The sequence below is a fragment of the Quercus lobata genome, chromosome 3, assembly GCF_001633185.2.
Source record: "Quercus lobata isolate SW786 chromosome 3, ValleyOak3.0 Primary Assembly, whole genome shotgun sequence".
In the NCBI taxonomy this organism is placed as follows: domain Eukaryota; kingdom Viridiplantae; phylum Streptophyta; class Magnoliopsida; order Fagales; family Fagaceae; genus Quercus; species Quercus lobata.
In genome coordinates this window covers 39,446,404-39,466,874 of record NC_044906.1, presented here as the reverse complement: position 1 = coordinate 39,466,874, position 20,471 = coordinate 39,446,404, and the positions used below count along the sequence as shown (strand labels likewise).

Here is a 20,471-nt window from a genome sequence, read left to right as displayed (position 1 = left end):
GTAAGTGTGTGTGTGTTATGTTTTAACTATTAATAATATTTTATTACATATACCACACTTGCATCTAATAATTTCTCACCCAATCCCTATCAAATACCCATTTGGTCCCATTTACATTGAACCCAATGGTATAACATTCCTGTCAGCCTATGAGATTAATTTCTTGATGGTGGTTGTGTGGAAAAAATAAAATACAGTGCTTTTCCTTTTCCACTAAAAAATAGACACCTAAATATTTAGGCTGTGTTTAGTTTTGGTGAAAGGATCTTATGGGTGTTTGGTTGGACTGGAAAACCCGATCCAATTGAAATCAATTTATAGTTGATTGTAAAATATGGCCGGGTATAGTGTAAAATATTTTTCACTTTCATTTTCACTTAAATCCCTCATTCATTCATTCATTCTCATTCATTCATGAGAGAGAGAGAGAGAGAGAGAGAGAAGAGGAAAAGGGAGAAAGAGAGATGTTACCTTGATTGATAGTGAGGACGACGGCCACAAATGGCAATGAGATGGGTGGCTAGAGCTCTACAGTCCTCTCTCTCTCTCTCTCTCTCTCTCTCTCTCTCTCTCTCTCTCTCTCTCTCTCTCTTTGTGTGCAAATCTGCCACACCCTCTCTCCCAGCCAGTCCAACCTCTCTCATGAACTGATCAACATCAATTGGTAATTGGCGACAGTGGTTGGGTCCGATTTAGGTTTTGGCTGAGTTTTGGTTAGGTGGTTGGCTGGGTTTAGATTAGCATGGATGGGTGGTTGGCATGAGGCTTTGAGTTTTTGTGTGGTGGTTGCTAGGTTTTTGTGGGGTGGTTGTTTGAATATATAAATATTTTCTGGCAAAAATTTTACATGCAAGACAAATACTGGAAACCATTGTCTAACACATTTTATAGAACACAACCAAACACTTGAAAATATTTTATACTCTAAAAACATTTTATGCTCAGTTCAAACACAGCCTTAATGTATGGCTTGGAAACCAATGACTAATACACGGTAGATCCTAGAGTCCCATATCATTCGAATTTAATTAGCTCGTGACAAGAACATTATTGGAATTTGAGTGATATTCGAAATACTATAAGTTTTATTATATAAATATTTATATTTTATTGAAGCAACACCAATAAGATTATAGCATCATGTCTCTGCATCAAGCTCCAGCACAAGGTCATGGGGTCCCAAAATAGAGGCAAACGTTACTCCCTTGCGCTGAGGAAGCTGATTGATCTTGCTTGACTCCTCCTCAGTCAAGGACCAATCAAAGATCTGAAGGTTCTCGTTCATCCTTTTCTTGTTAAAGCTCTTTGGAACCAAACTCACCCCCTGCTCGTACACCCATCTCAAAGAAATCTGCAAAGCATGTACTAATAATCAAGTAATCTGAGTAATCAAGCTTTGAAACTTAGTGACATTGCCTAATTTTCTCATAAAGGAGAACCTGAGTTCAAATATCTCGTTCTTCCACTTCTCAATCTATTGTTTTTAAAAATATGTTTTGACTAGCTTAATATTAAAAGTATTTCTTTAATGTTGCAGTAGAAATCTTTTTCCACACTTATCATGGGTCATAAAAAATAAAACAAGTTTTCTAATGGTGTTAGATAAAAGTAAAACATCAAAATTTCCAGGGAAAAACAGAGTGTATACCTGGGCAGTAGTTTTTCCATGTGCCTTAGCAATCTCTTCCAGGACATCACACTCTACAATCCTATTGTCTCCCCATTTAGTCCCATTTGCACCCAGTGGAGAGTAAGCGGTAATATGAATATCCTTTGCCTGACAGAACTCCTTCAATTTCTTCTGCTGCCAAAGTGGGTTCATCTCGACCTATAAAAAGAAATCATGTAAGCCACCAGAATTGGAATTCTCAGTTTATTTTTTAATGAAGTGGAACCTCATCAAGGCAGAACCCTTTAGACCCATCATTGTCGAGTAAACCATAGTAAGTTGGAATTCTCATTATGATTCAAGTGATATGATATTTGAGACATTTGTTACAAGTTTTACTCACTTGATTGACAGCCGGAGGAATTTTGGCAACTGAAAGAAGCTCCTCCAGCTTCTTACAAGAGAAATTGCTGACACCAATGGCCTTAGTGAGGCCAAGATTCTTACATTCCTCCATGCCTTCCCAGACAGACTTGATATCTAAGGGAAATGCTTGTTCCTTTGCAATGGGCATTTGACGCACGTCTTGGCTCAATTTTAAGGGCCAATGTATTATATACATATCCAGGTAGTCCAACTTAAGGTTGCTGTATGTAAGAGTATTAGCATACTAGTTCTTAAAAAATTTGTCATTTTGCACTCTAAAAAATTATTTTATCATACCATTTCACAACTCACCTAACATCCATTTTTTATAACTACCCAATCAAATAAAATTATTGCTTCTGAAATTGATGAATTAATATTGTAAAAAACAACGAAATATCATGAAATTGATGAATTAAAATTATTTTTAAAGCAAACTGTCCTAATTCCTGAGTAATCCTGACGAGTCAACCCAGTCAAGCCATAGTTTAATAGTTTAGGATCTCAAGTTTTGTGGCCAATATTTCCTCAAACAATACCCTGAAAGAAAAATTATCCTAGTACTATATTTGATATAGAAAAACAGATTAAAAAAATAGAGAATTAGAAAGAAGACAAAGATTAGTACTTTTCTAATCATGTATTGCTTTCTCTAGACATTAATTAAAGAAAAAAATGGATACCTTAAACTCATCTTGATTGCTGGCACCACAAGATCTCTCCCAGCAAAGCTAGCCCATAGCTTGGAAGTGATGAAGAGCTCGTCCCTAGACTTAATAAGGCCCAGACTTAGAGCTTGGGCTATTGCTTCTCCTAGAGGCTTCTCAGACCCGTATGCATAGGCTGTGTCAAAGTGGCGATAGCCTGCTTTGATTGCTTCTATGATTGCAGCTTTTGCTGTTTCAGGATCTACAGGAGGGTACGATGATGTTCCCATGCCTATAACAGGCATTTTAAGATCACAAGAAGAGCTTAGACTTACCTCAGGAACCAGAGCCATTTTCCTAACTCCCAACTACTTTCTCGCGTTGTAATTTGTATACCAATCCTTCCTCCTATATATAGAGAACAACAGTTACATACTAAATTTTCCCTATATATATATATATATATATATATATTTTTTTTTTCTTTTTTTTGATGGGAGAGGCTTGCGTCTAATGACCAGTTCCATTGGACATGTTAGGATACAGATACATGTCTAAAACTAAATATGTGTTCGTATCTTAATGTATCCGGTGGAACTAACCACTTTACACAAGCCTAACCCCCCCCCCTTTTTTTTTAACAACTAAGTTGATAAGTTCTTATTCTTCTTCTAGAAAGCATGTGGACACTTAGGGTCTGTTTGGATACTGAAAACTAAAAAAACTGTAGCAAAATAATTTTTAAATATGTAAATAGTGTCGTGGGACCTATTTTTAATTAAAGTTTTGTTAGAAAAAAAGATTTGTAGGTCCTGTGAACATAAATTAAATTAAGTGTTCTGTCACCACATCCCGGTGATTGGGCAAACCAAATACTAAAGGGTAAGGAAAATAAACGCAAAAGAAAGGAAATGATTAAAAAGCATTAAGCAGCTGGGTTGGTAGGGAAAAACTGGACTACATTATTGGCAGGCTGATCTGGAACTCAGTTAACGCTCTTCTAAAAAAAAAATAAATAAAAAAATAAAAAAACGTGAAACGCAGAAACATAGGGATGTGGACGTGTATCCAAACGGATACTTATTTCCACAGAATTTGTTAGAACTTATGAGAAGTGCAACTATGCCTGTAAGTGGTGGGTCGATGTGCTATTGATGGTTTACCAATTACAGTCAGATATATCATCAAATTGTGGCAAAGTATATGATCATAAAAAAATAAAAATAAAAAACTAAATTCTTTATCTAAGTTATCATCGAACATCATGTTTTTACTTATTAATAGCAATTTACTATGTTTTGTGACTCTTGACTTTATTTATAGAATAATAAGTATGTGTTTCTACAACAAAAAGGGTACGTAATGAGATCACACTCTCGAATTGAGATTAGGTGTAATGCCTAGGGTATTGTACGTGATGCAATAGTTATGAATTATTGAGATTTATAGTTACAAAAAATAATTTTAAATCTCAACCATTGAATATAAAAAAATAAAAAAATAAAAAAAGAAAGAAAGAAAGTAAAACTAGTAAAAAAATTGTTATGCACGTTGATCTCAATCCCACTCTCACTGTCTCAGAACTTCAAAAGATACCGTCTTTGTTTGTTTCCTTACAAAATTCCTCATCGTCTCATCCCCAAATGACAAAAAACACACATGCACAGCATATTTTTGGAGGGGATTTAATTTTTTAATATGCACAACATGTGTTCCAATTCATAGGTACTCATGATGTCACTATATATTTTATGAGTAAAACTTAAACACAAATTTTTAAATAATGTATTTTAGAGGCTCAAATGAAATTTAACCAACTGGCTACAATGGCTTATAATCTTAAATAACACCGTTTTAAGTTATATTGAGCAATACAACAACATAATTGAATTTAATTAATAAATCTAATATAAGCACTAAGCAGCTATCTAAGTTTTGTCCATTTTGTACTCTGAATAATTTTTTGCTGTTGTTGTTGTGTCCATCGCTGTCCTCTTATTTCTTAATACATTGATTAAGGTCTTCACGAGCTCAGTGGCCTGTTTATTTCTGGAAAATATATATATATATATATATATATATTTATGATTTAGTAGGGAATTTCAACGAGTCCTGCTTGGTTTGTGTAAATTTTTCAAAGTTTTGGACCTGAAAATGATTGATTTGCGTATGTTCTCTGATTCTTTGAATTCGTTCACGATTCTTTTGAATTGAATAATGAGGTAATGGATAAAGGCAGGAGTGGACATTTTGGACCCTCTAGATGGCATTATTAGATTGACCGTTGAATTCGATGCACTGCCCTTAATTAATGCAAATAATAATAATAATAATAATAATAATAACCAACCTAAGCTCAAGCTGAGGAGGTTGTATATTTTTGTTGCATATATCTTCTTTCTCATATCAGGTAGACCCCATATTTGAGAGTGAACCTCACAAGTGTGGAGTCCACCCTCATGTGAGAGAAAGGATGCTTGCAATGAAAATATAATGAATTTTCTCCAAGTTGAGAGTGATGGATAAATCCCTTTCACATAGATTTTTTTTTTTTTTTTTTTTTTTGAGATACTTTGACATAATCTAGGTGTTTATGTGTGTGAAACTCTCTTTTAGAAACTTAAACCCTGATTCTTGCCTCTTACATCCTACAAGTACTTATACTTGTGAAGTAACCATTGCGCTAAAGGTGCGCAGTGGTCCCTTAGTGCGATGGTCGACTAGAATAAATTCTAACCATACATATAAGTGATACATTCTGCCAATATTACTAAAATTGTCTACAATATCATTTATCTTTTATCTTAAATAATTGGTTTATTTTTAGAAGAAAAAAAAAAGCGTTTTCCGTTGAAAATAATTTTGAGAAGAATAGAGTTTGGTTGAGTTCTAAAAATAAATATTGAATCCATCCAAAATTTCTATCTAAATGTTAATAAAAACTCACAAATAAATGGAATAATCAATAAAATACAATTAACAACAGTTAACAAGGTGAAGGAGTTAGGAGGGAGGTGTTGGTGGTGGCATGGAAGAGTTACAAGGGTAGGAAAGTAGAGGTATTTTGTATTTGGTTTAGTCGAGGTTAGGGAAAATTTTGGACCAAACCGAACAAGTTTGTTTTATACATATAAAGATAGGCATAATGGGCTCCTCAAACCAACTGATCATGTACATAGCCTATTTTCATTAAGCATTCCCATTAGGTATTTTAGATAATTTTTTTTATCAAATTTGGCTATTCGCATATAAAAATCAACCTATATTCCACTAGTTACCAATCTTCATTTAAAAAAAAAAAAAAAAGTTAAAGTGACTGTTTAATAAATTTTATTCTCTCTCTCTCTTCCTTCATAATTCTAATTCCTTATAATAGATTTGACTTTGAATAGTACTGTTTATGCGTTGCTTTGATTCTTTTTGGTGGCAATGGTGTGGGGTCGAAAAACACTGAATGGTCAAGAGAAAGAGGGCGAGCAAGGTTTTGTTGGGGAAAGAATGTGGATGAAAGAGGATCCCTTGCGTGGTTGAAAGCGAGGAAGCACAAAAGTTTATGATAGAGATAAATTGTTTCGCGTTCAAGAGAGTGAGGTCAAGAATGATGGTCAAAAGCATAAAAGGATGAAGAATATAATGTCACTACGATGAGGAAGACTTTTGAACAGCTCCTAGTCTCCCTTCCACCTTAGTGTTACGATTGTTACACTGCGTTTGCTACATTTCATAAGCCTCTCTCGTATCATGAGGTTGATACTGACCTCCTTTAGCAGCAAGCAATGTTTGAAGAACTTAATATTCTTTGTAAAACTCACACTTAGGACTTGGTGGATATGCCTCTTGGAAAAACTAAGTGGATCCACAATTACAAGACCCGTCTTGTAACAAAAGGTTTTACATAAGAGTAAAAAATTTATTATAAGGAGACCTTGCTCCTATAGCCCGACCCACCATTGTTCATTCCTTACTCGTTGCCACTGTATGCCTCCGAAATATTTTTCAAATGAATATTAATAAGGTGTTTCTTAATATGGATCTTGTTGAAGAGGCTTACATGTAGCCTCCTGTAGGCTATACACATCTTCCCAATAAAGTTTGTTGTCTCTACCGTGCTCTTTATGGGCTCAAACAAGCCCCACAGGCTTGGTTTGCTAAGTTAAGTAGCACCATCGCCCCATTGGAATCCACCTCAAGCTCATATGACTTTACCTTGTTCATTTGCCCCACTGAGACTAGTATTATACTATTATATTCTTCTCTTACTTTACGTGGATGAGATGATTATTACTATATATTGATGATGTGCGTGGTATTCTTATACTTCAGACATTACCTCAACCAGCATTTAATAAATAAAAAAAAAAAAGAAAAAGAAGGATCTAGACACCCTTAGCTATTTTCTTAGCATCGAGGTCTTCTCTAATCCGGAGGGCTCTTTCTCTCTCTTGAGCCAAACACGCCTTTAATCCTTTGTTTTGTGTTGGCTTCACTCATTGCAAGACAGCTGTTAGCCCACTGGAAGCCAATTTCAAACTCCAAGTCACAAATGGTGAGTCTCAATAAGATGTTTCTCTTTATTGTCAGTTGGTTAGGAGCTTCACTTGACTAGATCATTTCTTACGATGTACACCTAGTTTGTCAATTCATGAGAGTATCCCACTTTGTGCATTATGCCATTGCCTTTTGGATCCTTCAAAGGGCAAGCTCTTTCATGGTCTTCCTTTCTCATCCAAATCTTCTCTTGATTTTAAAGTTTTTTTTTTTTTTTTTTTTTTTTTTTAACTTTAAAAAATGTATATTAGACATGGAAAAATTTCCACTAATTATTGCTTTCTTCTAGGCGATTTTCTCATTTCTTGGATGTTAGTTTTTAGACCCCTTAAACAATTGATTAAACCTAGGTAATTAGCCAAGTTGTTACTTAGTCCAATTAAACAAGTCTAGGTTATCACAATAATAAAGATCAAATCATGCAAAGCAGCGGAAAATAAATAACACAAGATATGATCACCCAGGAAACCAAACCGGTAAAAACCTGGAGAGGATTGTTCTTTTGTTTTAGATCTTTTGATCTAAGAGCTGATCCTTGACTCTTGTTGTCATGGATAATTTGAAGTGTCTTTCTGATCATGTTTCTGTTCAAGCTTCTGTTGATTTTATTGATGCCTGTGAAACTCTTCGTAAAGAATTATTGAAATTTATGAAAATTGCTAAGAAATTCAAGGAAGAGTTAAAATTGGCTAATCTTGAAAAAGAGGAATTGATTGTTAGATTAAATGAATCTAATAAAAAGAATGAATTTTTGAGAAATCAAAGTTCCTCTCAAGATGAGAAGATGAAAAGTTTGGAACAAGAGTTAGTTGAATCTAAAGCTAAAATTGAAAATTTGACTTGTACCAAGCCTGCTGTTGATAACAGAAGTATTTTTGCTTTTCTTAAGCCTAAAACTGAGAAAGTTTATATCCCTCCTTTTAAGAGGAATAATAAAGAAAAGGCTTATTTTGCTAGGTTAGACAAAGGTATAAGTTCTGATGTAGACACTGAAGTTTCTAAACCTAAGTCTAAACCTACTGTTAGAGAGCATAATAAATCTGTTTTTATGCCTACTTGTCACCTTTGTGGTGTTGTTGGTCATATTAGACCAAATTGTTCCTTATTGAGGCAAAAACCAAAATCTGAGACTAGATTTGTTATTAGGAGTACTGATGTTCCTAAATTTGTTCATGTTTGCCACTTTTGTGGTGTCCGTGGTCACATTCGTCCTAATTGTTATAAACTGAAATTTAAGCATTCTATGTTTCAATCTAGGATATGTGATGATATTTCTCCTGCCATAAGTCCATATAAATTGTTTCATATTCTTTTGAAAAATTTGAGCTTGTTGGCTTGTGAAAGGAATTTGCAGGATTTTAGTATTTCTCAGAAGATTGGTGTAATTCCTCAAATACACTCTACTTCACACGGATTTTCACCTACAAAACCGAAGACTCGTGCTAGATGGGTGAGAAAAGATTCTCTAAGGTGAGTGTTGCTGACTTGTCCCTGATTTAATTCTTTCAATTAATTGTGGACATGTCTTGTTTCTGTTTTTGGTTGTTTTGTTTTTTTGGTTGTTTTTTATTTTAAAAAAAATCCAAAAACATTAAAAAAAAAAATTTCAAAAAGACAAAAATATTTTATTTTGTGTCTAGTTTTATTTTTCTTGAGGATTACATGAGTTATGATATCTCTCTCTTGATTTAGAACATGCTTGACATTGTGGAGAAACTTGAATAGAATGTGTTATATATGTGCTAAGCTATTTTTTGATTTTGTATGAGTATGTACTAGTTTGTACATGTACTCATGGGTTAATTAAGAAATTGATATTTCTTGTTTGTGTACCCTCTATAACTTAGTTAAGCACTGTCATGCATTGCATTTGCATTGTTCATTTAGTATAATGTGTGCTTTTTGTTTTTGGTCATAATTTTTTTTAATCAAAAAGATTTTTGTGTTTTGTATTTCACATCTTGGATTTATAATCAATGATTGACCATATTATCATTACATAACAAGTTTATGTACCTTGTTTACCTTTGATGAGCTTAATTATTACACTTTACTAGTTGAAACTTTGTAGTGCATGTTGTGTGGGAGATGTTTATAGTTTTTGATCACTTTGTCTTGAGCTTGAAGTCACATGTCTTTGATTGTCGGACTTGAACCTTTAGAGAAAGGCATAAATAACCATCTCACCACTGTTCATTAGCCAATCATGAACACCTTAGTGCATATCATAAGATTTTGTACTCGAGAAAGTGTAGCACATGCACAAAAAGAATATAAGGTGAAGTCTCGGTTTAAATTGCTTAATACTTAAAATTGGTGTGTACTATTAGGCTTGATGCCAAAATCACATGACTTAAAATTGGTGTGTATATTATGAGGCATAATTCAAGAAACTTACATGATTGCAAGCTTATGATCTAGGAGATGTGGGAGTTATATGATGTAACTCTTTAGGTGATAGTCTCTTTTTAAATTCTTTGTGATGAATTTTGTAGACTTTGTGATTGATTGCTATTCACATATCACCTCACATGTATCTCAAGTTTTTGCTAACTGCACACACTACACAAGTTATTCTTTGTTAAACTTGATACATTATATTGTGTGTGACCTTGTTGTGGCCATCCAAGATTAAAGTTCTTTGATTTTGATGCAAAATATGTTTAAAGTTTGAGATTTGAGGACAAATTGATTGAAAAACTTGTTTTTGGAAAATCTAGATTAAATTCAAGTGTTTTTTTTAAAAAAAACTTTTAATCTCATACTCACGCATTTCATTCATGAAATATTGTGCTTTGAGGAGTTTCTGCATTAAATTGCTCTGTTTTTTTTCAAAAAGTTGATTTTTCCATGCATCATTTATGTTTAGGATTCACATGTATTGCATTGATTTTTTTTGTATCCATCTTGTAGTTTTGTGGTCATATCTCTCATTGTTTTCACACATAACATGCATACACTTTGCTACATTGGGTACTCAACTTGATTTAAAAATTTATTAATTAATTTTTGAGTTATGTACTTTCTAGTATATGCTATTTTTATGCGTGAATTGTAGAAAATTATTTTCTTAAGAGTTATGATGGATAATCAATGTGCAAATATTTTCTTACTCATGCAACTGTTTATGGGTTACATAGTGCCATGTTTGCATTTTATTGAAAGAGAGAATATTTTTTCTTCATGTGTATCCTCAACTTAGTTTTTTTTTAAAAACTTGGTTTGTGTCTTTTTATTTATCCCCACCCCTTTATTTTTCCCTAAAACTGTTTTTCCCAAAACTTGTTTTGTTTTTCCTATTTTTATAAGGGGAGAAGCTTGTTTTTAACCTTTGTTGTTCATAGGGGGAGTTGTCTCTATTTCCTATAGAGTTGAATTGTTTTGTGTTCCCTTCTTTCTCTATTTTCTCTTACTCTGTTGCGTATGTTTTCTGTCAACTCTTTGTTTGAGTTGTCTTTGTCAATGCGTGACAAAAAGGGGGAGAGATTTAGATGAAATGTGTGGAAAATACAAGAATGTTCTGTTTAGGGGGAGTTAACATTGAGTAACATTGTTTTTGATGTATCTAACTTAGGGGAGAGTTAGATTGCATATTTGTTGATTTACTGTTTTTGTTTTTCTGTCACACATGCGGTTATGCATTTTGTTTAGTGTTTCAGGAAATATACAGATTGATTCAATTGAGCTGCTGTCTACACTTGCAACTGATGGATAGTAGTTAGGATTGAATTTGGTTTATGAGCATTATTTTGTAAAGGGCTTTTCATTTTGTAAACTTTGAGCTTCTAAGTTGTGTTTTGTCACGGATTGCCAAAGGGGGAGTTTGTTAGGTTCTAAAGTTTAGGATTTTATGTATTTAGAACTCTAATGTGTATTGTTGGCAAACCATGATCAAAACAATATGTTTAGAAGTGTTTAAAGCTAGCTCAAAGTTGTGTGTCAATGTAAAGTTGGAATCGAGTTAAAGCAGGAAGCATTGTGCCTTTCGGCCTGGCTCTATCGATCGAAGCTCAGGCTCGACCGATCGAAACTTAGGCAGAATACTTTTCTGCAGATTTATCCAACTCAGCCCTATTTGTTTTAAAACGTTTTTAGGGTTTCTTATTTGTCCTAAGTATAAAAGGTAAACCCTAGTCACGTTTTAGTGTTGCTCATTTTTGCAGTTTGTGTAAATCTCTTGTGAGATCAAGATGAGCTTTCCTTTACACAAACTTAGGGTTTTCAAGGAGAAAATTTATCTACATCTTGATGATCAATTCAGTTGCTGCCATTAAAACTTAAAGAAAACACAAGCGGGTGTGCTTGTAGCTGGTGGTAAATCCAAGAAAGAAAGAGTCCGTGGATTCGGAGATTGCACGTGGTCGTGTCAGTAAGTTCTACTGGTTGATAGCAATAAGAAGTCGAGCGTGGGGGCTTGTAAGTCTTATTGTATGAACTTCGATTCTTTCAAGATAGTGGATTCAAGTTTACCTTAAGGATAGCTAAGTCAAATCCTCCCCAGGTTTTTACAGGTTTGGTTTCCTGGTTGATCATATCTTGTGTTATTTATTTTCCGTTGCTTTGCATGATTTGATCTTTATTATTGTGATAACCTAGACTTGTTTAATTGGACTAAGTAACAACTTGGCTAATTACCTAGGTTTAATCAATTGTTTAAGGGGTCTAAAAACTAACATTGGAGTAGTAATATATAGTTTGTTGCAACTCACTTCAACACTAAGGTTGAGTACTATGTGCTTGTTGGCAACACCTTTAAGCTTCTCAAGTTATGTTGATCATTGTATGGCCTTGGTGCACTTTAACATGCTACCTTAACTATCTTAAATAGATGATGGGACGAAGATAGGTTTTACTTGCCCCATTCCACACCAAATGTGTGTGTATATTGTGTACATATTCCATTATCATCCCTCAAAATACTTTTTTTTCTTTTCTCTTAGCATAATCATGACTAAGGATGGAAAAACACTTCCAATTTGCCAATAATCCAACCTAACCCGCTCTTGCCTTGTGCAAGTTTTGCCTACCTATGGGCAAGGACAATGTACTTGTGAATCGATCCCACCCTATTCCATTGCCATTCTTAATTGTGATAACTCAAGTGTTATTCGAATTGCTCACAATGACGTATTTCACGAGCACAGAAAACATATTGAGATCAATTGTCATTTGTGTCATCATTTGTAACATAGAACACTTCATCTTTGTCCTGTTCCTTCCACTATGCAACTGGTTGATGTCTTTACCAAACTGTTTTTGTACACTTGTCACCAAACTCAAGTTCCTCTCTTAACTATCACCTTCAGTTTGAGGAGGCATGTTAGGGCATCTCCAATAGGCTCTCTAAAGCCTTTTTTGGAGAGCAAACACACCAAAAACACTCTCTAACAGTCTCTCTAACTATAAATTTTTTTTTAGAGTTGCTACAGTAGCTCTCTTGAAGAGGAAAAGACTGTAACAATTACTGTAGCAACTCCAAACTTTTTTTTTTCTCTTAAAATAATCCCCTGGTTGATTAAAAGATGAATTCTCTCTCTCTCTCTCTCTCTCTCTCTCTCTCTCTCTCTCTCTCTCTCTCTCTCTCATTAAAAAACAAAGTTAGACAAAGGCCAACTCTCTCTGCTAGTTGTGTGTGTGAAGTGGATGAAGAGAAAAGAAAATAAAAACAACAATGTAGACACAAAGGGGAAGTCAAAAGAATGTGACCAGCAATGTGTGTGTGCGTGTGAAGTGGATGAAGAGAAAAGAAAATAAAAACAACAATGTAGACATGAAGGGGAAGTCAGAAGAACGTGGCCAGTAGTGTGTGTGTGCGTGTGAAGTGGATGAAGAGAAAAGAAAATAAAAACAACAATGTAGACACGAAGGGGAAGTCAGAAGAACGTGGCTGGCAGTGTGTGTGTGTGAAGTGAGATGAAGAGGAAAGAAAATAAAAGGAGAAATGTAGACATAGAGAAGAAGTCAAAAGAGTGTGGTACATGTGTGGAGGAGAAACAAAAACGTAGATACATAGGAGAAGAGAGGGGTACATGTGTGAAGGAGAAAAAACAAGAAGGAAAAAAGATTTAAAAAAAGAAAGAAAGAAAGAAGATAAAGATGATTCTAGAAAGCGAAATGTATGGATGAAAAAAAAAAGAAGGAAAAAAATTATATATATATATATATATTTATATATATATATAAAAGAAGAGAAATCTTATGTCACAATATTTTTATAACTTTTCACAAAAAATTCTAAATAGTAGGTAGTTATCAACAATTACTACTAAAAATAATAATAATAATAATAATAATAATAATAATAATAATAATTTAATTTGTGGGTTCAAATTAAAATCAGAAACAATTTACTACCTAAAATTTGTTGTGAAAATGTTGTGACCGTAATACTTCTTAAAAAATAAAATAAAGAATAAGGGAAAAAATTAAAAAAAGAATAAGGAAATTAAAAAAAAAAAAAAGGATTAAAGAAATAATAAAAAAAAGAATGAAGAAATAATATTTAAATGAGATAGAGAAATGATAGAGAGTATGTTGGAAAGTGTATTTGAAAAAGTAGGTAAGTAAAAAGTAAATATAATTGTTCACTCTCCAAATAGTACAAAAATTTTGAGAAGCTGCTGAAGATACTCTTAGAGTAATTAATATGTAGTTTAGTTATTTGTAGTCTCAAAGGCCTAATTTAGTTAATTGAGAACTCAAAGACCCAAAACCATTATCATTGCTTGTGTAATACTTCTATTTCTACTACATCACTCGTAGGTGTGCCTATAAATATATACCTCTATTTGTATAGTTAGCAAACACAAAAGTACAATTTTCTTTTGCCGCTCTATTTCTTTAAAAAAAATACCTTTTTTTTTTTTTTTGAATTACTTAATTTGTTTTATTGCTTTCCTACAAAAAGAATGAGTGGAACAGCCATGATCATGGAAATATTTTGACCAAGTTTGGGTGGGAAAAGGATCCTTTCCATTTAAAATGGTTTTATTTCATTGTTCATATTAGATTTTAAAATTTTAGATGTGTACAGATTGCAAGGTTATTTAAAATTTTAATGACATGGAATTACGTCCAATATTTGATTTTGAAATTAAAATTTTAACTGTGAAATGAACAAAATTAAAAGGAATTGAAATGGAGAGAATCCTATGAGGATTAAGTGGCGCATTGGTTTGGTCACACGGGCATGCACAAAGAAGTCAAAACAAAGGCAGATAGCCGTTTCACATAACAAGGAAGAAAAATGCATTATGTTTCGACTCACATGTACTCACCAAACAGAACACCAATTAGAGGTGCAAATCACTTTTCAATTATTTGGTATCACTTTGAAATTATGGAGAGAGTCTTGTTCATTTGAAAAATTCTAAAACCACAACCAGTTTTACACTCATTTTTACAATTATTCATCGTAACTGATTATGAGTGTTGAAAAAAAAAATGTTATTGACCCATATAAAAAGTAATAGATAACTAGTTATAATTTGTCGTATAAAATTATTGTAAAAATTAGTTTAGAATTAATTGTAGTCCAAAAAGGTGGCGCATTGATCACCAAAGATGTATGCCAAATAAAGTCAAAACATGGCAGTTAGTTGTTTCACATAGCAAGAAACAACAATGCCACATATTCCAACTCAAATGTACTCGCCAAACAGAACGCTAATCAGAGGCAAGATCACTCTTGAATTATTTCGTTATCACTTTGAAGTTAGATAAAATTTCTCTTTCTCATCTGTCATTTCATATTGCAGTTATAACAAGGAACAGAAGTCAGACACAGTTTACCCAAAAAAAAGAAGTCAGTCACGGGTAAGCAAACATCAAGTAACAGTACGTTACAATCAATAATGCATTATTTCCGTGTCTTTTTTTTTTTTTTTGGAGTAAGTAAACGAGCAATAGTATATTAGAGACGTCAATTTTCTATATCTACCTAAAACTATATAGCATTGATGGATCAGTTGCAAATTCAACCATTGGCATGAGCTCATCCCAGTTTCCTTCTTTAGAATAATCATCTCCGTTTGGGTTCAAATCGCTAACACATGAAGCCATATATGGGACTTCACCTGTTAAGCTCAGCTGTCCTGCACTGAACTGGTTCCTTTCATAGATATCACTGAAATGCTTCCTTTCATTTTCTATTGCAGCGGAGGCTCCAAAGTTCAAATACCTGTCTCTGTCAATGTTGGAATCAAAGCTGCATGATGTTGTACAGCTTGAATCAGTCAGACTTGGTTTAGAAGAGATCTCTTGCCACTTTTTATAAGAAACATCTCGCTTTAAAATTCTACAGAGTGTCCAAACTTCCTACAAGCTCATCACAAAAGAAAATATTCCTGTTAGTATAGAAAAGCCTAGCTATTTGATCTTCATATCATATATAACTATTTTGATAACGAAAAATGCTAAAAATGCTATAGATTTTATTGCAAAAGGCTTACAAATTAGGAAGCACGAACACAGATTCGGGTACGGGTACGAACACGAGTACGACATGGTAACACGAGCAATTTATGAAAAAGTATAACATGAAACAGCTGGTACGACACCAGTATAATACAAATACGATACGAATACGACATCCTAAATGAAGTGCCCAAGTTTCCTACCTTATAAATTGACATATGATTGGTGTCATTTGAATAATGCTAGAGATGTTACAAATTTGACTATATGATGTCACTAACTACAAAAAAAGAAAAAAGAAAAAGGGGGGGGGGTATAAATAACATTTATTTTTTATGTTATTGAAAGTCATGTTAATTACCACATCATAGGTTTTTTTTGTGATGAAATTTGTATTAACTTCAAAATTTTTTGGTGCAACTAAAGCAACATAGTCAGTGGCGGCTCATGGAATTTTGTTTAAGGGGGTCAATAAAAAATTTTAACAAAAAGAAAACTTGAATATATTGAGTTATCAACAAATAATAATAATAATAATAATAATAATAATAATAATAATAATAATAATACATGAAGTTTTACAATTTTATTCTACAAGTTTTCAAATTTGGAATGTTAAATGATAGTTTGTTTTGAGTATCTATTGCTAATGTGGGTAGTTATGAGCCTATGACCATTTTATTTTGTTAAGTTTTATCTAACATTTTTATCTTTATACAGTTGTTATTATCTATTTGACTTTGTTTTTATAAAAATATTTTAGACTAAATGACTAATCTCAATTCATTGGCTCCATATTAATTAATGATGCACATAATTATACTCATTCATACATAAAATTATATATTACGTATTTACTTAACCAATCAAATGCTTGAACAATCACTAACTTTACAATTTTTTTCTTTTATTTTACTAACTTTATAACAAAAAGTTATTATAATATGATAATAATACACACACATGTAAAAAAAAAAAAAACTCTATTTCCTAATTATTAAATTATATAAAGTTATATTATATTTATATTGTACACACAAACATTCACACGCATCATAATTTACACAAATAACATTATAAAAAAAAGTAATGTACATAATCAATATTAGACACACTCACACACATATAATATAAATTTATAAAAAAAAAATTACACTTATAATTCACAAACACTTACTTTTTACTCTAAGAGTCAAAATACTTGTAATAAGAGTGTGCAAAATTTAAGTCAAGGGTGTGCAAAAAAATATGTTTAAAAATAAATTAAAGTATTAAACTAATATATATATATTTTGAAGTCAAGGGGTTCAAATGAACCCCCTAAATAGGCTGTAGCACCGCCCCTGAATATAATAAACAAATATTGAATTAATTTTTGTGATTAGGTTTGTAAAGTTTATGTAATTAAAGTTGTAGTATCCTAATATTTCTCGTTTTATAATAAAGTACTAATTAATGATATGCTATTTATGGAAATAATATATATATATATATATATATATATATATATATATATAGTAAGTCAGATGAATCTTACTGCTTCTTGAGTAGTGTTTTTAGTGACGGAAGGGTTGGTGCTTTTACTTGCTGGGAGACGGAACTCATGCATCATCCAATCAGTCTTGGTACCTTTTCCAGCGCTTCCTCTATAATAGACTAAGGACTTTTTCAGGCCAATGCATTCATGAGGTTCTTTGACAGAATATATAGCCTTGTCTATGCCAGTAGCTTTCCAAAATCCAGATCCGGTGACCCTGTTGGGTCTTACACTATTCTTGTACTTTCTTCCTCTTCTGCAAAAGAAGTACCACTCTTTTTCTCCAACACTACCAGCTTCATTTTCTGCAATATATAAGAGCCACCAAGAACAAAGAAAGAGGAACATGTCAATGAAAGTAATAACAATGATTTGCTTGAAAAAGGGGGAAAAAAATCATGCCAAAACACTCTTTAACTGTATTAAAATAAATGTATTCATTTCATAGTTCTGATTAAACATTACAAATTTAGAGGTGTATTAAGTGTTTAAATGACATGACATTTAGTACAATCCTATAAATTAAATCTTAAACATAAAATGTAATCTTCTAAGTTAAACAGAGAACATATAAATTTACTTTCTGGCCTCTCATCCAAATCATTAAAATTTAACTGCTGTATTAAAAAATAAAATGAAGATGAAGAAAATATATAGAACATACTTGGAAGATCCCATGGATCATGTTTGTATATATCAATATGTTTGATGAGGTCAAGACAAATAGGTTTCTTATCCACCTTCCTTTGAAGATAAAACCCTACAAGTTCTTCATCAGTTGGATGAAAGCGAAACCCAGGAAGGAAATTTTCATCATCTTTACCACCATTAACTAAAGCGCTCATCTTCTTCACCTCCATTTTCAACCGCTCTCAAAGTCTCAATATAACCATATTTTGAAACTACAAAAGAACCTATTTATAGTGTGAAGAGGCAATTTGGTTTGGTCAAAGTAATGGGGTTTGACTTTCAAGCGTGGAATTTTCATCAGAATATCGTTGAAGACTCAGTGTGCATGGAAAATAAAAAAAATAAAAAAATTTGAAATTTGTCAGTTAAAAAGAAATGTTGCTAGGTCAGACGTTTAGACCAAGAAAAAGACAGCCCACAAATAATGTAACGTACATATTTGGAAAACATTTACTACAGAATGGAGTACAAGTCAATGAGGGAACAAGTTGTTTGACTATGCTGCATCAAGTTTTTAACCTTTCCGTGTTGCCAATCAGCCAATGTGAGAAAGCGGTTGCAATTCGTCTAACTTTTCGCATGCATTAAGTACCTGTCTATAAATTTTAGGGCCCACAAGCCAAGTCAAATTCTTTTTTTATTTTTTATTTTGGCGATTTTATGGAACAAAACTATGCAAAAAATTAACTCGAATTAAAACAATTTAGAAGTTGTTTAGTTATGTTGTTTAAACAATAGTTTTTATTATTTAAATAATACATGTTTTTTCACAACATTTTTCACTTACATATATTTTTATAATACTTAAATAACGTTACTAGAACAACATTACCAAACAGACCATTAATCTCAAATAATTTTTAACAACCTTTCTATTGTACAATAGCAGCACATTGTTTTAAAATTTATTATTAAAAGAAAAGTTTTCAAAATTTCAATTAAAATGACATTCTTAATGTGAAGTGTGATGGGTGAACTGGTGAAGTGACACAAATATGATTTTTCCAAAGATTAAAAGAAATTGATATTCAATAAACTTCAGATTAATGGTAGGTACTATCAAACGAACCATTAATCTGAAATCATCTTAACAACCTTTCTGTTGTACAATAGCAGCACATTGTTTTAAATTTTTTTTTTTTTAAAAAAGTTTTCAAAATTTCAATTAAAATGACATTCTTAATGTGAAGTGTGAAGGGTGGAATGACACAAATATGACTTTTCTAGAGATTAAAAGAAATTGATACTCAATAAACTTCAGATTAATGGTAGGTACTATCAAAAGTTTTCAGAAATATCCAATTTTCTCTCTAAAAATAAAAGTTACTTAACACGGTTTGAAAATTTTTGTACTCTTCTTTTCTTCTCAATTTGTTTTTTATTTATCTACCATTGACTACTCGGATATTTCCTCATGCATATAATTGCGATAATGCAATCACTATGAAACTTACGCTACTAAGAGAAGCTATTGGATGGAAGCAGAATATTTGGAGTAGAGAATTTTCAAACAGCATTAAGTGTCATTTATGCTTACAGAACAAACTTGATATTTTTGAAAAGTTTTAGCAGTGGTTAGTATTAGCCCAAACTTTAAGATGGTGTTTAAATTATACCCAAAAAAAAAAAAAAAAACTCACAAGTTTTTACCCCCAAAAAAACCCTCTCTCTCTCTCTCTCTCTCTCTCTCTCTCTAGAATACACATCCTTGTCTCACTTTTAGCTTGTCATGTGTTATTGCATGGGAAAAACACAAATCACAGCAAATCATAAACACAGGATGATTTATGGAGAGGCAAACTCGTAATGGGAAAAACCTCTCTAGGACTTAAACTAGAAAATGAATCTATTAAAGAAGGTAGTTGCAATACAATACACTTACAAACCCTTCTAGTCTAGATGTACTTGTCTCTGAGCACCCCACTCTTGTTATCAATCGATTGCACTAGCCCTTCTCGTACGTACTAGAACCGATTCTGCAAGTTGAGATGCCAATTGTAAATCCAAGTAAATGGATACTTCAAGGCTATTTGAAGGTTTAGGGATGATCTCTGTGATGGATACTCAATTGATGGCTCACAAGACAATTTGGAGTAATGGCTTAAAGTTCTGTCTATTTGGTGCAATGTGTATCATGTAAAGACTCTATACGCCGATCTCTTATCCCACATCCTCTGCAATTTATATATTAATTAATAGAATTTTTTTATTTTTTATATATATGTTAGAGTTGAAGCTTTGATTATTGGGGTCTCTCTCTCTCTGAGCCCAGACTTATTGTGGCGATCCAAGAATTTTATTATTTGAATTGAAGGGCTATATTATAAGACTTATATGATCTTATCAATTGTTAGAATTTTTTTTTAAGAATAAATCATGATTTTTCTAGGATAATATTAAAGATTTCATTAAAAACTTTCAGGCAAAAACTTGCCAAACAAAAGCTAAGATTAAAAAAAAAAAAAAAAAAAAAAAAAAAAAAAAGCACAAGCATTACTAGTACTAGTATAAAATCTACAATTGGAATTAAAAAAAAAGCGTAATATTTGTTATTTTTTAAAAATTTGATTTTTTTTTTTAAATTTGATTTATGCTGTGC

At 32.4% G+C, this 20,471-nt stretch overlaps 2 protein-coding genes across 2 annotated transcripts; both read right to left on the bottom strand.

The window, feature by feature from the left end:
* Positions 1-897: 897 nt before the first annotated feature.
* LOC115979225 (D-galacturonate reductase-like) lies at positions 898-3,092 on the bottom strand. Its single transcript, XM_031101205.1, has 4 exons — positions 2,719-3,092; positions 2,013-2,256; positions 1,649-1,828; positions 898-1,351 (listed from the first exon to the last, which is right to left on the bottom strand). Exons 1-4 carry the CDS (start codon positions 3,033-3,035, stop codon positions 1,139-1,141), a joined length of 954 nt encoding a protein of 317 aa, XP_030957065.1. The 5' UTR covers positions 3,036-3,092; the 3' UTR covers positions 898-1,138.
* An 11,824-nt stretch (positions 3,093-14,916) lies between these two features.
* LOC115982004 (transcription factor JUNGBRUNNEN 1-like) lies at positions 14,917-18,076 on the bottom strand. Its single transcript, XM_031104474.1, has 3 exons — positions 17,847-18,076; positions 17,183-17,487; positions 14,917-15,546 (listed from the first exon to the last, which is right to left on the bottom strand). Exons 1-3 carry the CDS (start codon positions 18,040-18,042, stop codon positions 15,166-15,168), a joined length of 882 nt encoding a protein of 293 aa, XP_030960334.1. The 5' UTR covers positions 18,043-18,076; the 3' UTR covers positions 14,917-15,165.
* Positions 18,077-20,471: the final 2,395 nt, after the last annotated feature.